Genomic DNA, 20,016 nt, shown 5'->3' with positions numbered 1-20,016 from the left:
CCCATAGCTAGTTTAATATTTTAGAACGTTATTACGTTATGCCCATAGCAAATAAGTGACTAAAGGGCATATGTTTACAGCAAATTTGGTGACGTTTTCTGATAAGTGATAATGCATGATGTTTGTACATTGCTCCATTGCGAAATATGTTCATCGTGTATAGGGATTTTATAACGGACAAAGAAAGTTTATAGCACGCATTATGACTTCTTTGAAGTGGACGTGTGGCCAAAATAGCATGCGTGAGGGAAAATAATGGGTATCGTGACGAGGAGTCTATACATTGTCGTATGTCCTCACTGTCACGAGTGTCAAGATATCTCCAAGGGTCTTTCAGCATTACAGTTTTAAATGAGTCTTACACTAGCTTACACACTTGGACACTTACAGTCTAAGCACAATTTCTAATCAACACAATGAAACAACAATGCCTCATCTTACTAAATAAACCTGTTTTTATCAGCTCAATAAAGTGTATATATTTTTGCTAAAAGCGAGTACAGCATTAACAAAATGTGACACTATGATGCGTTGCTGAAAGGGATGAGATAATTTCCACCCAATCCTTTGATACCGTCCTGTATTGAGCACGTATCAATAATTTATTGTCCATGCCAATGTAGCTTATCGTTAATCTCCCGCCGCGGCCGCCATTAATTTGTGGTTTAATAGGTAGGGACATGACGTGACTTCCGGTGGCAGAGACGTCACTTCCGTTTTATCAAGATTTATAAAATATTCATTACGTTCTGTATATGGTGTTAGTATGTTGTTTGGGGACGCTAAGAATGACACTCCATATAGCGACATTACGTAATGTTTTCATGGCTGTCGCTATGGAAACATGGACGTCATTAGGGGGTTCCACAGTGATTGACAGCTAATTTGCACGACGGGTCATGTTGCCACTACAGTTGTGGTGAGGACGATGATTGATTTCATTCAGAAGGGGATTAATAACAAAATATTAACGAAAGGGCATGCATCGTAATGGTTTATTAAAGTATGTCGCCTGAATATGAAATACTATTTTTTCATATATATAAATTATATATAGCTGTTTAAAAACTGGTTAGTTCTCTCATCTTATTCGTTGGTATTTAGCTACTTTCGACATTTTTCATGTGCAAACACTCAACTGGCGCAAAACAGATACATGTATAATGATAAGAAAGCTCATTTGTAAGTTCGTACCTTCAGGCAAATTGAAAGTACGAGGTAGAAATATAGAGACATAAATGTGACAATAAATAGTGATTAACATTATTGTAAAAAAAAAGAGACGACTCAAATATCAGTGTTGGCTATATCTAGAGAAGTTGGATTTTTCTACAATTCGTGATATATTTATGACAATATGGCCTCGCAACTACTTCAAAACGAATTTTACGATTTACTATTTTGTTTGCCAATGTCAAATAAATGAGGCCAACATAATATTGGCGCAAATAACTTCCTTGGTATAACAAGTATTTTGTATTCACGGTGGGGAGGGGGGCATCAGTGAAATACGTCAGTCGCAACATCAACCGTTTAGCTGCACCTCTGTAGAATATACTAGTGCCTGGATACGAAAAAGCACTCAGGTATCTTAATTGTATTGACCGGCCTTTGTACTCAAATTGACTCTACTGTTACTGTTGGGGGATAAAACGCTAATTTATTTACAGAGGGTGGAAGGGCACAGTTAAAGTGTCACACCGAAAACTTCGTCAAATGTCAAGTAAGGAGGGGAATGTCTTCTAATGGAGTGTGTTGTAAATCAAATACGGCTCTTAACGTCTCTTAAATCTCTGGCAGACTCTGACAGCATTAGTTTGCTCGAAAATGGACAGGGGTGACAAAAAAATGCAGAAATGTTCGCGGTGGATTAATGTTCGCGGTTTTCGCGGTAGCCGCTTCACCGCGAATTTAAAACCACCGAGAACATTTTTCCATAACAGTAAGAGACTACAGTGTATGGTGCTGCCGCGAAATTAAAACCACCGCGAAAAGTCCATTTTCCCGCTACCGCGAAATTAAATCCCCGCGAACTTAAATGCATTTACAGTATATAAAGAGGAGAGGGTGGAAGCTAGATACATGTAGGTAGACTAAAAGGATTGCTGAAGTTAGGGTGTGTATGTTAATGTTTCATAGGGTAACATTTAAGGAGTCAACACTACCTATGTCCTTTTATATCTGTCATGGAGAATTTCAACTCATTTTGTTTTCAAGTTTCACACACAGAAGTATTACGTTATCTCTATTTAAAGTTCTTTGAAGCAAGGCTGGCGTTTTGTCCACCATGAATAAAAACATGGATCAGAGTTACCACTAGATTTGTAGTAACATTTTATAACTGTGCTGTATGAGATAGCCTGGTCCATTCAAACTTATCGAGCGTCTGATTTAATCTTAAAGATTCCAAGGCTCTGTGACTAGCCAAACGGCACATGATTAGCATAATAACACGTTTAGATAGCAACACGTGTATCTTATACCTACCTTCCACATAAAATGAGAGAGTAGATGCCTTAAATACTGCATGCACCTGTTCTAATTATAGATTCTAAAGTTCCGTGACTTTTCTCTGTCAAAATGACCCGTGTTTTGTCCCTAAACGGCTCACAATTTGCTGTATGTGTAAACGTCCAGTTAACAGTCGCCAGTTATTTGGTCTAGACGCCTGTAGAATAGCCTTTACCAGGCCTTCCTATTGGGATGCGGGGATCGTAGAATTCGACAAATAAATCGGGAAATTGGCCAGGGGCTACGCTTAGGTTCATGTTTTCCCTACGGAGCGGTGACCAACCTCCCTGGTACTCAACACCCCTGGCAAATTTTTCTCCCTATAATGGCCAGCGTGGTCAGTCTGGTAGAGACTACCTGTAGGAACAGACTGCGTTACACCTGTTCTACCGGAAAGCCTACCAGGGCGTGTGCAGCAGCCAATCACAGGCCATTGTGTCGGTCCCATTCTCTGGCCACAGAAAATTGGTCGTGAAAACGCCTCGAGCGCAACAATGGAGGGAAGGGGGCGGTACATTAGTTCACTCAATCGTTGAATGGGGATGGGAGGATGTTTTTCAGTGACAAGATTTGAAATACGATCTTTTGTATATATGTCGACAAACGTTCGCCTATCTGTTCCCGACATAGATGAGACAAAAAAAGACAGTTATAGCTGACGAACGTTTATTCAAAATTGGCCAAGATAAGCTCAAAAAAAGAAACGTATTCAACACTCTGTAAACTTACACAGCGTATTACTTCGTGCAATTATTTCGTGCAACTTTATCATTAGTGTCCCAACCTTTTCATGCACTGTATCATTACTAGATCTCCTTTAGAGATTTACAATTTACCGAAATGCTAGAGTTGAAATGTTTTGTTACACCCATGAGACTTACTATCGGTTTTTCAATGCCACCATTCTCACTGACCTTTCAAAAATGTCGTCTAATATCTCATCAAAATATTGTTAGAAAGGATATACAATTTCCCTCAAGACATAACCTTAACTTTGGCCTTTGTGCACAACATGTGGTATTAAAAATGCATAACATTACATGAATGCGTTTGCAAATGCGATAGCTCTCGTCATAATCGAGTTGACGATTCTACAAAACGTACCGTCCCTTGGTCGCGACCCGTCGACATAGTTACGGTATGTAAACGACCGCCGATGCTTGACGGTTATAGATTATAGTCTCTCCATTCAAAATGGAGGAAGGATTTACTCACAGAAAACGTGGATCTACGTCTGTGGTCGTCAAACACGCGTGAATTTGCCGTCGACTTGACGGTGTCGAGTTCAGCGTCCGTTGCTATGGTGATACCAGCTGAGTGAAAGACAGACTATTTTTTGACTGGTGTATAAAAAGCCGCGGGACTGTATCGTGTGATGTAGTACAGTTTTGCCCACACAAGTGTATTCTCAGACTCAGAGGATTTGTGTTATCTGAGTGGCATACTCGCTAAAGGTGGTATCCAAGGAAACATGAAGACGTCGTTGACGCTAATGCTGTGAGGGATTTAGCGGCATATTCTCGCGTTACTGAATGGATCTCGACAAGCCGTCGTGCGCCCTGTCTCTACTATAAACAGATCGACCGGTGACCACTTCAACGTTCTGTGTGCGTGTAAAACATGTACACACCAATATGACAGCAGTGTACGAGACAACTACAATATACAATATACTGCAGACAAATACGGGTATACACAGTCGTAACTTCGGTTCAGTACAACACCTCCAGCGGGTTTAGAATCCAGACATGTGGAACTCGCTGCTGAGTCCTTTATCGCGAGGACAGGGAAAACAGAACGGCGCTCTGAAGGTTGTGGATCAGTCTGAGGTAAGCCACTTTGAAGATATTTCCTCTTGTTAGAATTGTACAAGAGATATATTAGCTTCCGGCTGTCATTAATTATTTAATTACAGACCGATCCCCACTTGTTGGCTAGACGCGAAGTGTACTAGTATACAGACGAATGCTATAGGTATATTCCATACAATGTACATGAAAAGTAGGAACATGTAGATAAGTAAGTGTTGATGAACTTTTAAAAACAAATCTAATAAAATTCTCTTCGAAAACCATCAAATTCTCGTTTGTTGAATCGGACATGTTTAGAGATTTTATGTAAAACATGGAAAGGACATTTACACGGAAAAGTGTCATAGCTTCTTGGAAAATATGTTCAGACATTGATAGTTTTACGGTACATTTCACACAAAATGTTGTACAAATTTTAGAGAAATAATAGTCTATTTCAAACGCTGTGATCTTTGTCTTCTTGCACGAAACATCTCAGTATTACTTATTACGACTGACCTAAAGAGGAGAGAATAACCAATTTCCGTTTCTAATTGTGTCTCTGGCCGTTTCTTTTACCAGCACTTTTTGTCACAAAGCCACGACTATCAGTTGTTTGGCTGTTTCCCTTAGAAACTATAATTGAGTTATGGTTTCAGCAACGCCCAACAGATACACAAGTCCATTTCTCAATGTTTGGAACAATCCCCCGGTCCTGAAAGTGTGGACCGAATGTCCACATTGCACGGTAAGGTGTGTTGTTACCCCGGTAACGCAACTCAACCAAAGGGTTTCAAGGCGACCAAACGGCGTAAAACTACTCCAAACACGTCACAAAACAGCGTGAAAAGTTAAAACAATATCTCCTCTTTCATTAAGAAATACTACACCCAATTTCACGCTGTTCTCTCGTGCTCTGAATGTCGCGCATAATTCGCGGACAATGTGGGGACTAGCTCTTTTGTGTTCTGGGAGTGGGAAAATGTTTAGACGTACGTTGTGCCTGACTACATAAACACGGTATTTGGGGTAAATAAGACCCAAGATAAAGACATGTTACTATAAAAGTTTAACTCTTAGTTTAGACTTAGTTAAGAAAATGGTTCAAGAAGAAAACTTCACGAGGACGATATTTCTAAATCATTCTGACAGTCAGATTTTGAGTGATGTTTTACTTTAAGCAAACTCAAGAAAAGATCCCTTGAAAACTGAAACAACCACACAACTTGTTTCTAAGGGCTACATGTTTTAATGAGAACTCGTCCGTCGAGTGTCCTTCTATTTCTGTTCGCTGAAGCAAAAGCGATTTTTTGTGCAGGTCCAGACTTCTATTCTTCCCCATATCTCCTAATGGACCCGGGCTGCGAAGGCGAGGTTAATTATCAGCAGAAAATTAACAGATTCGGAGATAAGATATAGCATTGCAGCGATGTCATGATGTCTACGGGTCGAATGGGTTACCATGGCTCTGAATCGATCCCTATAACCAGTCCACCGCTCGTGCAGAAAAGTTATAGAAATAGTTAAAGATAGAGAAAATTAAATAGTAGTGAAACAATTTTGCCGTCTAATTCTGCCTCCTGATGTTTTAATAAAGAGCTAAAATTGTAACGTCTTCTGATCTTTAAAAAACTTTATAGTTACCGCCGTTTCCTGATGCAAAATAACTCCTTGCTGGACGAGTTCTATTGCACCAATCTCAAGAAAGCATTTAATTACTACCTAATTAGCTAATGACCGTCATCAATTGGAGACAGTTTTAGTCTTTAGGTAGTCACAATTTACGGCCTTCTTTTGAAAGCTTGTTTGTCGCACTAGTGTTGTTTGGAGGCGTATGGGGCGGGGTGCTTTATGGGTAGCTTCTACCAGGCTCCGTGGATCGGTGGTCTAATTGTAGAAATTGGACAAATAGAGTCAATAGTACGCTAGGGGAATCGGCCGGACAGTAAAAACATCATCCTTTACCGTGGTGACTCTATTTGTTCAATTTCTACAATAAGACCACCGATCTATGGAGCCTGGTAGAGGCTACTTTATGGGGACCCTTTCTGGAGTCTACGTTCTGAGGCTAACACCGAATCATGAGTTAGAACTTTCTTCTAACGCGACTGCCATTCGGTACATATCACGAATAACGACTAAAAGTGACATGGCACCCTTCTTGACATTCAAATCGATATTTGAAACGCCTGCTGTGCTCTGCATTAGCTTGTTTAACAACTGTGTAACTAGGCTGTGCTTGTTCTCATTACAAAAGTGCCCCTTTTTGCTGTTAAGGTCGGGGGCATATCGATTGTTATCAGAAATTGAATTAGTGCTTATTTACTTCACGTATTGTGTTCTGAGACTTTTACCATCTTGATTACTGTAATATCGGGTGACCTGGTGACCTGTTTAGATTGTATTTTGAATTAGGAGAACATGATTACTACTAATTGTTTGCTTTCTGGAAATCGCACACAAATTACCTGGCTTATGAAGAAACGACGCTCTAGTTCTTTTATTTCTTTGCTGAGACTTGTGAAATTATTGGTGTGTACAAATGATTTGCGAGAACACAAAAAGTAGAAACCTTTGAGATATATTCATATAACACAAGTTAAGGACCATTAATTCACTCCAAGTAACGTCTATTTGTAGCAATATAATGAAAACGAGTTGTGCAGTTGTATAGCAGTTTTTTTAAGGACTAGAACTCAGGAGAAATAATTTCTGCAGCATATTTCAACCTGGCGCATTATCTAATTCATTTAACATAAAAGTGAAATGCAATAACTTTTGTTATACAACACACCATTAGAAAAAAAGTCTGTCCACATAATCCGTTTTCACATCTGCAAGAACACCTTTGAGGCTAACGTGAAAGGACTTTGTGCCATAATCCGGCCTGACTTAGTGACTTTTGTCCCGCTGGGTTTACTTTACGACAGGCTGTGTTTGCACGACAATTCTCGGTGACGCAGCAGCGCGTGCCGACTTGCGGCTGGGTCACTTATAAAGAGTCTTACGACTACACTTCAGCGTGACAAGAACGAATTACATTGTGTGCTTTTTTGTTCGTGGAAGCTTTAGGTTTGGTATGTTTGTATTAGAGACTACGCTCAAAGAGAATTGTATGGAAATGTTATTGCAAGCCCCTTGCCTTTGTATACACCATATGCGCCTAAAAAGATCTTTAAAAAGCACAGAGACAGGTAACGTTACACAAAGATGTTCACAAAGACGACAACTGGGGCAGGCCATTGCGTGATACAATTATTCTTGTGCCTCTACGTTGCTATAACTACATAACAATCATTGCTACGGGCTAATCATTTATTTTCAAGTCATGCAGTAAAGGTACACAGGTTTAGAGAAAAGACATAGTCGAAAATTACTCAAATATCATTGACATAATGATTAATTCATCAGCAAAATCACGCGAACCGTTTTACAGTGTTTGGTGCGTACATTGTGAAAATCCGGAAAGTTGTTTTCGTCAATTCCATGTTCAAGGACTCTCTCGGAGAAGGGTTAAGTATACTGCAGTGTTAATGACCTCAAGTCCCTAGAGCTATAGAAGCTTCCAGGCTACTCGTTGACAGTGCTTAGAAGCTCCTTTACTTTCGTTTGAAACGCGTCCAAACCGTGCATTGTTCGAGCCGGCCCGGTGTCACCTGTCACCGAACCACCTGTTTCACGGGTCTTACATGTGCACACACCCACAAGTGTTCGACGCGGTAACCTCATGGGTTCAACTATCGGTACTTCGGATCTTACGGATCAGACAGTTTTCCAATCACCATTTCGGGGACGTTTTGTGCTAGCCTGTGTTAAACAATCTCTCGCTGTCGGGGACTGCCTGGGCCTCTTTTAATAGGGCCCGGCCAGAAGAAGGGTTGCTAGAAGCTTGGTTTAGTGACTTATAGCTAGATTTTTGTAGGGTGCAACGCAGGCATAATGGAAAAAAACATGCAGTGACAAGCGACACTGGCTCTTCCAAAGAAATTCTCTTCGATTTGGCTTGTTTAATGGGTATTTCCATGTTATCAACCGTTGTCTATGAAGTGATATATGAAGTTTAACACAAAATTCGGATAAACAACTACAGTCAAAGCCATGTCAACTGATCAGGCCTACGTAACCTTTCCTACCAGGGGCCCGGCTGAGCTGTTTGCGGAAACGAAGTTTACACCAATAGATATGCACAAACGCTTGTTGCTGAATTATTTTTGGTTCATGTTGTGTTATTGTTGTTGTCTTTTATATCGTACTTTTCGTTCCACAAAACTGCCCGACTGGGCCACTCTGAGCCATTCTGTTTTAACATTCTTCGCCCCATCCCCTCTCCCCAGGAGTACCCAGTCCCCTCCTTCCTGCCCTCACTGGTTCCCCCCGAGAAGACAGTATGGCCGCTACCGTCTCGCCTGGCCCGAGACGATGGCGAAGTTGTCCTGCCCAGGACGTACTTGACCCGCCGGGGACCCTTACTACTCTTCACCACCCCGGACCTCCTCATGGCGGAGCATGCGCAGCAGGGCGACCATCAACCCAGAAAGTCACGCGACCGACTGAAGGGCATGGAGTCAGGCATTACCCTGGGTACGGTGGACGGGCTGATCGACTCCGTACTGCAGTTTGGACTCGAAGAGGTAGGTGGCGCAGCTGATCGGACTTCTCATCGTCATGGGAAAAGTCCTTGCAATATAGTTTGCTAAATAACCCGCTGGCCGTATTGTTTGTGTCTCAGTTGTCTGTTTGTGTCGTGCTTTCTTTTGTACACGTGTATAAGGATTTATAATGATATGTTTCTTCTTTGTGCTCCTTAAAGGCTGCAGACGAACCGAAGGGCAAGACGTTTCTCCGTTTCTTGAAGGGTCTAGACGAGAGAAGTATAGACATGCGAGCACAGCCTGGGGGAGACTTGGGGGTCTATCTTAGACACTTGAAGTCGTCTGCAAGGTAAGCCGTCGAATCGTTCCTAGCACTTCGTACAACATAAGCGTACGTCACTGTAAAAACCGATGGGGAGAGGGAATAAGCCTGGGACATCATAACGTCATGAAGATACAATGGTCTCACTGACACATCATCATCATCATCATCCGAGCACAGATGAACATGACTCTCTCCCTCTATCCTTCCCTACCCTCCATAGCCTTGGGCAGATCTTAAGCTCAGCAGCCAGTATCTTCACAAAGTTGATGAAGATATGTTTTGCGTGGTCTACCTCTGCTTGCATGACCATGTTTGGGAGTCCACAGCAGAACGTCAGTAATGATCTCATCTTTACTCCTCCATGCGTGACCAGCAAATCCCCAGCTTTCTTTGCCGTATGTATTCTTACTGTCACAATACTTCTATGCTTCCAGCCGACCAAAGTTGTCAAGAGAATCAGACTCGAGCCGGTCGGACTTGCTGTTCCTCAGCGACAACAGCAGAACTCTCAGCAGTGACTTTGGGCTCAAAGGACACAGTCGGTCATTTAGCTCCGGGTAAGTACTTGTGTATGAAAAACTACAGCGAGTAGAAACAGTCTGCTGGCTCCCGGTATCCAAACGAACCTAGGCCCGCCAGCTTACTAATCCAACGGCATCATCGCCAGGCCAAAAGACCAATTGGACTGGCCAGTTGGAGGCGCTTGAACTCCACTGGTACATGTACAAAGTGAAAAACATCGTCAATATTTTGTGGAAGTAGAAAGTTCTTGCAATTTTCCTACTCAAGAGTACTCTTTTCAGCACAACATAATTGAGTCACATTGTTAAGATAGGCAAATTCAAAATGGTTTATTATTTTTCTCAGGATTGGAACGAGCAACAGACTTTCCTCAGGCCAGCTGCTAGCCTCGCTCCAGTCGACAGGTACCTACCTCGGCCGGCCGTTCAGCACAGCTCAGGACTTCGCGTCTCGCACCTCAAACTATGCAGACGACGAATCGGAGGAAGGATTTCTGCTCACCAAAGGTCACAGGTCATCTCATCGTGACAACGGGTTTAAGGTTGGAGGTGAAGGTTCAAAGGTTATGATGCGGAAGAAAACACATCGATTACCTGAGTTTCAATCGTTTTACCGCCAAATTTCAGGGGAGTTCTATGAACATGAAGACGCCGTCCAATCAGACGACAGTACCAGTAGCTCAAGCCTGGCGTCTGGTAAGTCGACTTTCAGAAGTAAGAAGTCAAGAAAGAAGAACTGCGCTGGTTCAACGTCTTCAAAGGCAAGGTCTTCCCCTGGAAACCACGAAAGACTTGATTTTGGTAAGTTTCTGTTAGGATTTTGCCAGTTAAATCTATGATACTTCATACCTGCTTTGGTTGGTTGGTGAATTTGACATTACCTTAACCTTTTTGAGTTATCAGAAACTCATGCTGATACACAAAGGAGAGTCAAATTGGTGTCTTCTTCTTAAAGCTTTATTGAGAATTGTTCAAATTCATCCAACAGACGTTCGAGCTAAGATGAGCCCCCAGTCGCTGACAATAACACCGCCACCTCCATCAGTTATGGAATCTTCCGGAAAAGAGGATCCTGGGAGCGAACTAGAGCAGCATGGGATTGGGACGAAGATTCACGTGGAAATGTCGCCGTCAGATGGCGAAAGTGAGCAAGACGACACTCGTCTTAAAGGCGTTCAGTCAAGGTCGACGACGTCTTCCCGTCGTCAGAAACGATCAAGTGGACTTCGCAGCGGAAACGGAAGTGACGTGAGCAATAAAAGTCCGCGTAAAGAACACAATGACACAGGTTATGAGACAGCTGAGCAACAAGACACAAACCAAAGGTTGTTACAGCTAGATCGAAAAGAAGACGGGCCAATAGATAACACTAGCGGAAGAATTCTAGACAATAGACAATCATCGCTTCATTCGTCGGACGTAGATTCTACATTTCAATCTGCCTCTCGTCCAGGGTCGAGACAAAACGTTCAAAGAAATGAAATAACTGAGACTGAAGAGGAAACAGAAGAAAGGTTCCGTCAAAACGTCGAAGCACTGAGACCGTTGTTACCACAATATACTGGTAGGTTTATCGTGTTTTCAAAACAAGCTTTTTGGCAAACCATTATGTACAGATGTATTGGTGACAAGTTATCAACGTTTGAGGCGACTCTTTATGTGCTAAAGAAATAGAAAATATTATCCGGATGGATGACACAATAAGTGACATTCGGTATCTGTGAAACCTTATTTCCGCCACTGTCTTTCCCTTAAAGTATGTGTTATATACTCGTTTCAATTGATGGCCTTTCTTCCAAAACAGATGAATACAGAATACCGGAAGGCAGCCGAATGTCTGACCTGCCCACTTTTATCAGTCTTCTGTCACAAATGTGAATGTTCCGTGCAATCATGGATCGCCTCTTGATGGAATGAATCATCGACTTGATAAAATACAAGAAAAGAAGACAACCGTATTGTCCAGCCATTGAGTGGTATCGGGTTGCAATCTATTCCGTGTCCTTGCATTGCTCTATTGTAGGAAGGACTGGTAGATTTAACGAGCTTATGTTGTCAAGGACGGATAACCCGTATACATACGAAGTGCTTATTGAAACAGTGCTTATTGGTCACTATGAGTCTATAACCATAGTGACCAACTGTTTCAACCCATACTGCTTTGTACAGGGGTTACTACACAATGTTATAGACATGGCCTACAATTTATCAGGACCTGCGGTTGTGAGAAACAAGTTACGAAATATAACGGCGCCATTAATGGAATTTTCCTCCATGTCTTTTCAGTTGACAGCCTAGCAAGAAAAACTTCGTTCACGTTGCAATCGTCCCTGCCGGATGAAAACACGGAGGTTGTCATGGAACCCATGGAGGTTGCCATGTTACCCCACGCCCCGCGAGAAGTCGCGAGATCTCGCAGCGTCAGCCAGAGCACCATTCGTACTATTCGCTCGTTCCTCTCCGGAGAAGCAGACGACGACGACGATAGCACGGGTAAGTCTTCACTCAAACATAGGACACTTGTTGTTTCTTCATTTTTCATACACCTAGCTAAATACTATCTGCTGTTGCTTTTTGTCCAAAAATGTTTTACGCGATAAATAATACCTTTCCTTCTCATACCTAGATATTTGTTTTATTCGTACATATTATTGAATCTATAGATTAGAGCAAACCTTCATTTTTACAATAATGCACGTCAACGGTATCTTATCCAAAACTTGAATCTGTTCTACAGTCTTCTCTACATACAAGCCATGTCTTTGTTAACATAAATTTGTGTTTATTTCTTTGTTTCCTTGCAAATATTACAGATGGTAACGATCTGGAGACTGGAGGCGTATTTGAACAAGGAACAAACAATTTAGAGCAAACGACAGAAGACCAAGTGGATGGTTCATTTACAAAGAACATAAAGACGGCAGATGTGCAGTATGGAAGGAGAACGTTAGAGGGCGCTACAGACCCTAGTAACAAACCTGTTTCCAATTCGAAGCAGATACAAGGTAGCAATATTACAATTACAGACATCGATCCGGATGAAAAGGCAGCTATACTCGCCAAATTGGGCTATGGAACCCCCACAACTTCTAGTGAAGAAAACGACAATAAAGGAGGAGAATTGAAACAGTCGTCAGATCGCAAGTCTTCATTGACAGAACGCGATTCCCTTCAGCAAAATGCTACTGAAGAGTTCACCAACAATAAGCTGCAGGAAAATAAAGTGAAAAAGGACCCTATTTCGATCCCGTCTGTTCCGTCGACTGAGCATACATCTGCGGAAAAACCTATCACTGCCGCAAGGAGGCGCCTCAATTCGACCGAGAGAGCAGCTTTGATGGCCAAACTTGGGATGTCCGACGACATGCCTGGTGAGAAGGACGTCAAAGAACTAGGGGAGCCACAAAAGTCACCAGGCCGCAAGGGGACAACACAGGTAAATTATTTTGCACTTATCAAATAATGTATTTTGAACATTTCTAGCATCGCAATTGCTTGCCACAATATTGCACTATAAATTTAAACGTTTCAGGTGATTTGTACGTTTTTAGTTAATTGTCTGCAATATGCATATTTGTAAGTCAGGCCAGAGATTGAAATCTGAATAGGCTATTATGCCGCGCCGGTAAAGATTCCGATCGGAGTCTCTAAACTTAAAAATATTCGCTTAAAAGATTGTCATAGCTTTTTAATTTTCATGTCACTTAATCATAAAATCAATAGATTGACTTTGAATTTCAGATCTATAAATGGGATACTACCCTCACACATTCCAGGCATCCCGGTCGGAGACTCCGATCAAATTGACATCTTTGCAATTATATGTCTATATAATAATCACATTCGCAGTATCAATCATATTTTATTTATCTACAAACCATACACTACAGGTGCCTAAACCAGGATCAAAACCCGGATCACGAAAAGCGGCGCGGCAGAAGCAACCTCCGAAGAAAAAGAACGGAAAGAAAAAAGACAATGGTGCCCCAAATACTGAAAACGCCAAACCCGCAGTGGTGGATAGTCTGGACATAGCCGCTGTGCAGGATGAGAAGGAAGACCATGATGAGAGACTAGCGGAGGAACTAGAGGCTGTGCAGAAGGATCTAGCCGCAGAAGGAGATATGGAAGAAGAAGAAGAGGAGGACAACAAGAAGGAGAAAGAAAAGGCAGAGAAGGAGAGCAAGAAGAAACGAGCACAGGAACTGAAGAAAGAGAAGGAAGAGCTGAAACAAAAGCTCCAGGCAGAGAAAAAGGTAAATCTACTGTTTCATCGTTGTTGCTTTTTTTTTTCGATTAACCGCCTAATGTTTGATATGTGAAATTTCTTTGATATGATTCTATAATTTTACGTACAAGGCCATACTGATTTGGTTATATGGATGATATCCACACCCCGAAACTGATGCGATTGTGTTTCATTTTGCAGCATACATTTGCTTATTTTTCAGCTTCTTTGTCTGCTTTACATTATGGTTGCAAACTTGTTGGGTGGAAACAAACAAAAATTGATAATCAAATAAGTGAAGCCTAATCATATTGTTAGAAGATCCGTCCTTAGTCGTGTACTTTATGAAAAGATGAACACAAGCAGGTGTTAATCACATTCTGTTTTATTCTTCTCTACTTTTCCTTAAAGCGCCGTGAGGAGGAACAACGTCTTCTCAAGGAAAGGATCCGGGAAAAGGAGGAAGCAAAAAGACGTGAAGAAGAGGAAAGAAGGCGCCAGATAGAGGTACAAGAAATTCTGTTTCCTTCCTGTGAATTAAAACAAAACCTCTTGAAAGCTGACTTTATAATGGTTGGCATAATACATGTACGTCCTTTCAAACGTATTATGATTTAAAAAATAAAACGAATTTTCTTCTTTACTTTAAGGAACAAATGACGGCGGTTGAGATGGCGGAAATGGATGCAGAAGAAGCGTCACGTATGGAGGAGGAGACCAAGCGTCTTCTCGCAGAGTCACGTAAAAAAGCGCGAGAGGAGAGAGAGGCCCGGCGGAAGGCTGAACAGGAGAGGCGGCGGGAGGAGGCGCAGAGGAGGCGGGAAGAGCAGAAACAGATGGTACGATGTTTACATTTTCTTATTTTTCTACTTACACTGTAGATCTTTCTTCATCTTTTCATTTTCTTCCTTGTGGCTTCTACAAACACATACCCAACTACTGGTTATAGGTAAACATTTTATTTAGCCGTACATCTTCCACTTTGATTAAAATAATTGAGGTGTTCTTTCACTTCTTGAAAATTGCGATCACAATTTCGTAGCCTGCAAGTAGATTTTTCAAGAGTAAAAATTGCTAGATTTGCAATGATAGTCAGAAAGTGCACACGTTGTGAAACAGTTTATGAATTATGTATTGATATTGGATCTGTTGGCGATGAACTTTGGCAATAATGAATTATGCAACACAGTTATATACAGCTTAGAAGAGCGTATCCTTGCAAAGGTCGGGTTTGATTCATCAGTTTTCTTGTGCGCCGATCATGTTAACTTCGCCACCAACTCTTTCTTTGTTGTTCTTCACATTTTCTTAGCAACTGGAAGCGCAACAGCGCGAAGAACGCATGCGCAGGGCGATCGGTGACGCCGAAGAAAGACGAAGGTTGGCGGAGATCGAGCGGAAACGTAGGGAGGAGGAAGAGCGGAGGATGGAGGAGGAGCAGAGAGCGGAGGAGGAGAGGATGAGAAGGGAAGCGGAGGAGGAGGAGGAGAGGATAAGGGAGGCCGAGAAATCAGTAAGGCAACACGAGACAATATGGAAATGCATTTAAGTTCGCGGGGATTTACTTTCGCGGTAGTAGGAAAATGTAGTGTTCGCGGTAGTGCCTGTAGTCAAAAACTATGGTTGAAAAATGTTCGCGGTGGTTTCAAGTGGCCATTGCGAAAATCGCGGACATATAGCGTAACTACATAAAGTAGCACTTCATCAGTTATCACCACACAACTTTTCTGTGGTGCCAAGAATAGGATTTAAATGTCTCTTCACTATTAATAGCATTGGTGAGGATTGCGATGCTCGAGGTTGGAGCTATTATACCGTCTTTGTTTCTTTCAAGTCATCCGTTGCCTTCCTCCATCACGGCAAGCATTAAGTATTGGCAGCACGATTGAACCTTCATTGATAAAGTAGCCCTGAAAACCGCGCACTGCGTGTGCTCAACTGTGACACAAACACGCACACAGTGTCAATCTACTCACCGATTTATTACCATTTTCACATCTGCCCTTAGCTTTAAATTTACCTTACTGACCTTTAGCGAAGACTCTATTGTGTATTTTTACTTTATCAACGTGGTAGTTGCCAGGGGAGTGTTGTATGTTGAATTCTCATGTACATTTGTGTCTTCGCCCGCAAAGTTGTTGGAACAAGAAGCATTGGTTAAGGAAAAAGCTAGGATTCAGGTAAGGAGAGAATGGCAGACTTTTGCCGTAGACACTTGCCACATTGAGTCCTAACTGTAGTCATTTCTTTAAGATTCCAGCATTAGCAACGATTTTGGCACGCTTTACTGAGACGTCTTGCCCTTAGTTTTAAGTCACTGTTTTACATTTCACCTCCAGCTGTAATTTAGTCTTAAGGCTTCCTCCAGGCGTTAAGTCGGTGACAAAAGATCTTCGCAGTTACGTAGGTAGAAATGCAAGATGGCATAGACGGATCACGCTCTTAAACAACAGTGTCATAAAGTAGTATAATCTTAATAGCTTTGTCACGCTTCAAGTGTCAATAGGAGCTAGAAAGCACGCCAAATCACATGCTATATAAGTCACTGCTGTTTCAAATGTGCGTCGTTTTAATGTGTGTCCTTACAATATAATAATCATCATCATTGCAATCTAATGTAAAATATTTCGCACATTTCGCACATAAGCCGATTGCCAGGTGTCGGCAAAACGCTTCAAATGTCGAGCTATATTCAGTCCTGATATGTCACAAAAGATGGCCGCCAGCAATACTCTATAGTCTAGATTCTACTTGATAACAACTCTATTCGTCAAAACTCGGACAGCATGAATAATCTATGAGTAGGAGTCTTATCGTGAATGCTGCGAGCGAAAATGGCACCCGTTCAACTTGATTCTTCGCCCTGAGCCAAAAGCACGAAATAGAAAGTCATGAATAAAAGAAGATCGCGTGTAGCAGATATGCGCTTGACCGTGACCTTAGATCGTCGAAAAATTGCTAAGAAAAGAGGTCAATACTCTTCATTCCAGATGTAAAGTCTCGCCCTGTCCCGCCCATTTAAACTCTCGCGAGGCGCGTGAAAACGAGGCTAGCATGTCGGGTCAATTTTGGTCCCGTCATCTTCACAGGTTTACTGTTTATAACGCAACATTGTTTCTCATGTTACAGGCAGAGGAAGAGGCGATGAGAAAACTAGCAAAGGAACGGAGGGAGGCGGAAGAGCGCAAGCGCCTGGCCAAAGAGGAAGCTGATAGGAAGAGGAGGGAGGAAGTCAAAATGAAGTAATGGCGAAAACTTAATTGAAAAGTCGAATCAAATTTTAGTTGTCAAAATCACAAGTATATGGAATACTACACGAACATTCAACAAAACTTTTGTGTTTCTGTAATAGTAAAACACACACAGTTGCACGGCACATCACTCAAACATTATCTCGTCACTTTTGACAGATTCCTTCAGGAGCTAAAAGAGCAAGAGGAAGCCGAAAAGCGCCTCCAGGCGGAACTGGAGGAACAGCATCGCCTGGAGGAGGAGCGACAGCGTCAAATGGAGGTGTGTGTTCTATTTATAAATTCTGCGAGAAAGATAAACAAATGCTCTGGTATTCAGGCCCTGGAGCTAAGCTTTACTTCCCATGATAGATGAAAATGCTCCCGGCGTGATTCAACCATCGCTGTTGTAGATATTCAAAAGATTATCCTGTTCGCGCGACCTAGTTTACAACCAATCAGCTTCCATCTTCCACTCCAAACTTTTCCGACGTTGACATAACTCATTAACATAAAGCCCAAGACACGGAGTTCTCTGATTGGTTAAGAGCCGGACGAGGCCAGTGTTAAAATAAGTGCCGAGGGCATTCTCGTTTGTTATGGTGAGTAAAGATATGTTTTACGAGTAAAGATATGTTTTACGCGCGATTTACTTCCCTTATAAATGAGGGGCTTAAACTACACGAAGGGTAGAATGTAAATGCTGTTCTACTGTTACTAGAGATTTCATCTCAGAGTCAGTTCACTAAGGCCCCGTTCATGATGCAAAAATTAATGCGGATGCATCCGCATGTGCGTCCATCCGATCATGATCCGCATGCAAACGGTTTACATTTTGTGTCCACGATGCCAACGGGCAATCCGTTTCAGATCCGCGTCAGGGAATTAGAACATTACGCAACAACAGAACATTGCGAAAAAGATGGCGGATCCCCAGCTGTTGTTGTTAGTGTTTTTCCTGAAAATGCTGTGTGCCCGCGGAAGGGAACGTACGAGGCGGCAGCGACGAAAGATTTTGTGCCTTGGCCTGGCTGCAGTGAGATGCGGCCATGGTGACCGCTAAAATTTCACAGTTTCCCGCGTCACGGCGCGAACTTTGACCCCACATTACCCGGATGTAATGCGGATTCACGCCGCATTTGCGTTCATGATGACAGTTCGCAAATGCGGATTTAAAAAATCCGTTTCAAATCCACCTCCCGAGGTGGTCCCGAAAAATCCGCATCAAATCCGTTTCGGAGCAGTCATGATGAGAAATTTATCCGCATCGGCCAAAAATGCGGATGCATCCGCATTAATTTTTGCATCATGAACGGGGCCTAAGAAGGGAATCAACCTAAAATGTTCATGATAAATAACCCAAGTATAAGTCACACCATGATATAACTCTATATAAAGAGTTATTCTTAACGAAATGTTTTCTTTGCAGGCTACAGACCAAATCAGTTTTTGCAAGAATTTTCTGTGAGGTTCAAAGAAAATATAGAAAGTGTCTAGGAGACAAAGGAAGATTGGGATTGGAAACAGCATAGATTGTTGCTCTTGCATATCAATGTTTGATTGTTGCGTGTACATGTAATCATTCTTCACGTTTGGCTGTCCCAGCTGGACCAGCTTGAGGCGGATCGGCGTGAGCAGGTGCGGTTGGAAGCGGAGCTGGCTCGGGAGGAGGAGATCAGGCGGCAGGAACACAACCTCAACATGCGCAAAAACCTGGCCTTCGTACGGCACGGGCAGGAGTTCACCAAGTAAGCCTACAGAATATGTGTCAGGAATATGTGTAGCCGTTTGTAGAAGTAAACATTGCAGAAAAACGAACAGAGAAAGAACCAAGTATCATATGAAGCCAACAAAACATGAGTCAGTCTGTAGTTTTAGCCGTTTGGTAGAAAAAGGCGACATTGCAGAAAAACGAATAGAGAAGGAACTAGACACTATTCTATAAGCTCGATGAAAGTACTATCAAACACAATAAGTAAAGATGCAAAGCCGAATTTTTGGTCTTCGTCAGGCTTAACTATTCCATTTCTTCCGACACGTGACCTTCCGAAAACGTTACTTCATCCATGGATCAAAATTCCAGAATGTCTCTATATAGACCTCTCTCTGATTATAAGAATTTTGGAGCCTTTACTCCCCTACCGAATGTTCGAACCATATCTAACGTAATACCTTACATACATGTGTACTTACATAAATATTTTGTGTTGTTCTAGGCCCTGGGTGTGGTCATATTTCAAGAACGTCCCTATGGAAGTTCTAAGGGAACCGTACGTCAAAGAAGACCCCAAGAAAAACTGGAAGCCGAAACCCAAACCGAAGAACCCTGCTCCAGAATCCTGAAGGAACAAATAGTCTCGTCTTTGTGTTTGTTTGATTCGAATGTTGCACGACATAAATGCACGAATGCTGCTGTAAAGTGTTTTACTATCATAACGTGACGTTGTAATGGCAATAACGTTTAAATGTTTTAAGTGCACAATGTACAATGTGGAATATAGTCGTTTGTTTTATGCCAAGATGAATATTTGAATTTATGTAGAACTTATCGTATAGAGATTGTAAAACTCTCAGCTCCCACATGTTTCGTAACCTATTAAAATCGTAATAAACTAATATGCTCTTCGGGGTTATGCCATTGCGTGCGTTTCTTAGGGGTGATTTGAAGATATGTGATTAACACATACACTTTTACAAATTGGTATTCTTACGTGGTAGACAAGAAAACTTTAATTAGACCGACGCAAAATTTCATCAGCCATGCAGCAGGGTTACCGATAACTCGGTGTCTTACACCACATCATGTTGACATAATATTC

General features: G+C 42.0%; 1 protein-coding gene across 2 annotated transcripts; it reads left to right on the top strand.

Moving 5' to 3' along the window:
- The first annotated feature begins 3,642 nt into the window (after positions 1–3,642).
- Positions 3,643–19,804, top strand: LOC118430680 (histone-lysine N-methyltransferase, H3 lysine-79 specific-like). Of its 2 annotated transcripts, XM_035841670.1 has the most exons (17): positions 3,643–4,340; positions 8,636–8,932; positions 9,112–9,242; positions 9,653–9,775; positions 10,086–10,246; positions 10,367–10,540; positions 10,728–11,303; positions 12,026–12,232; positions 12,553–13,175; positions 13,630–13,995; positions 14,379–14,474; positions 14,618–14,806; positions 15,280–15,480; positions 17,097–17,209; positions 17,378–17,480; positions 18,803–18,945; positions 19,414–19,804. In XM_035841670.1, exons 1-17 carry the CDS (start codon positions 4,260–4,262, stop codon positions 19,538–19,540), a joined length of 3,711 nt encoding a protein of 1,236 aa, XP_035697563.1. In that variant the 5' UTR covers positions 3,643–4,259; the 3' UTR covers positions 19,541–19,804. The 2 variants fall into 2 exon arrangements, with proteins under 2 accessions (XP_035697563.1, XP_035697562.1); XM_035841669.1 differs by having other exon boundaries at positions 10,086–10,540.
- The last annotated feature ends 212 nt before the right edge of the window (positions 19,805–20,016 follow it).

The sequence above is a fragment of the Branchiostoma floridae genome, chromosome 14 (genome assembly GCF_000003815.2).
Source record: "Branchiostoma floridae strain S238N-H82 chromosome 14, Bfl_VNyyK, whole genome shotgun sequence".
Taxonomy (NCBI): Eukaryota; Metazoa; Chordata; class Leptocardii; order Amphioxiformes; family Branchiostomatidae; genus Branchiostoma; species Branchiostoma floridae.
Note: the sequence above shows the minus strand (reverse complement) of the source record. Positions and strands in the feature narration are given on the sequence as shown.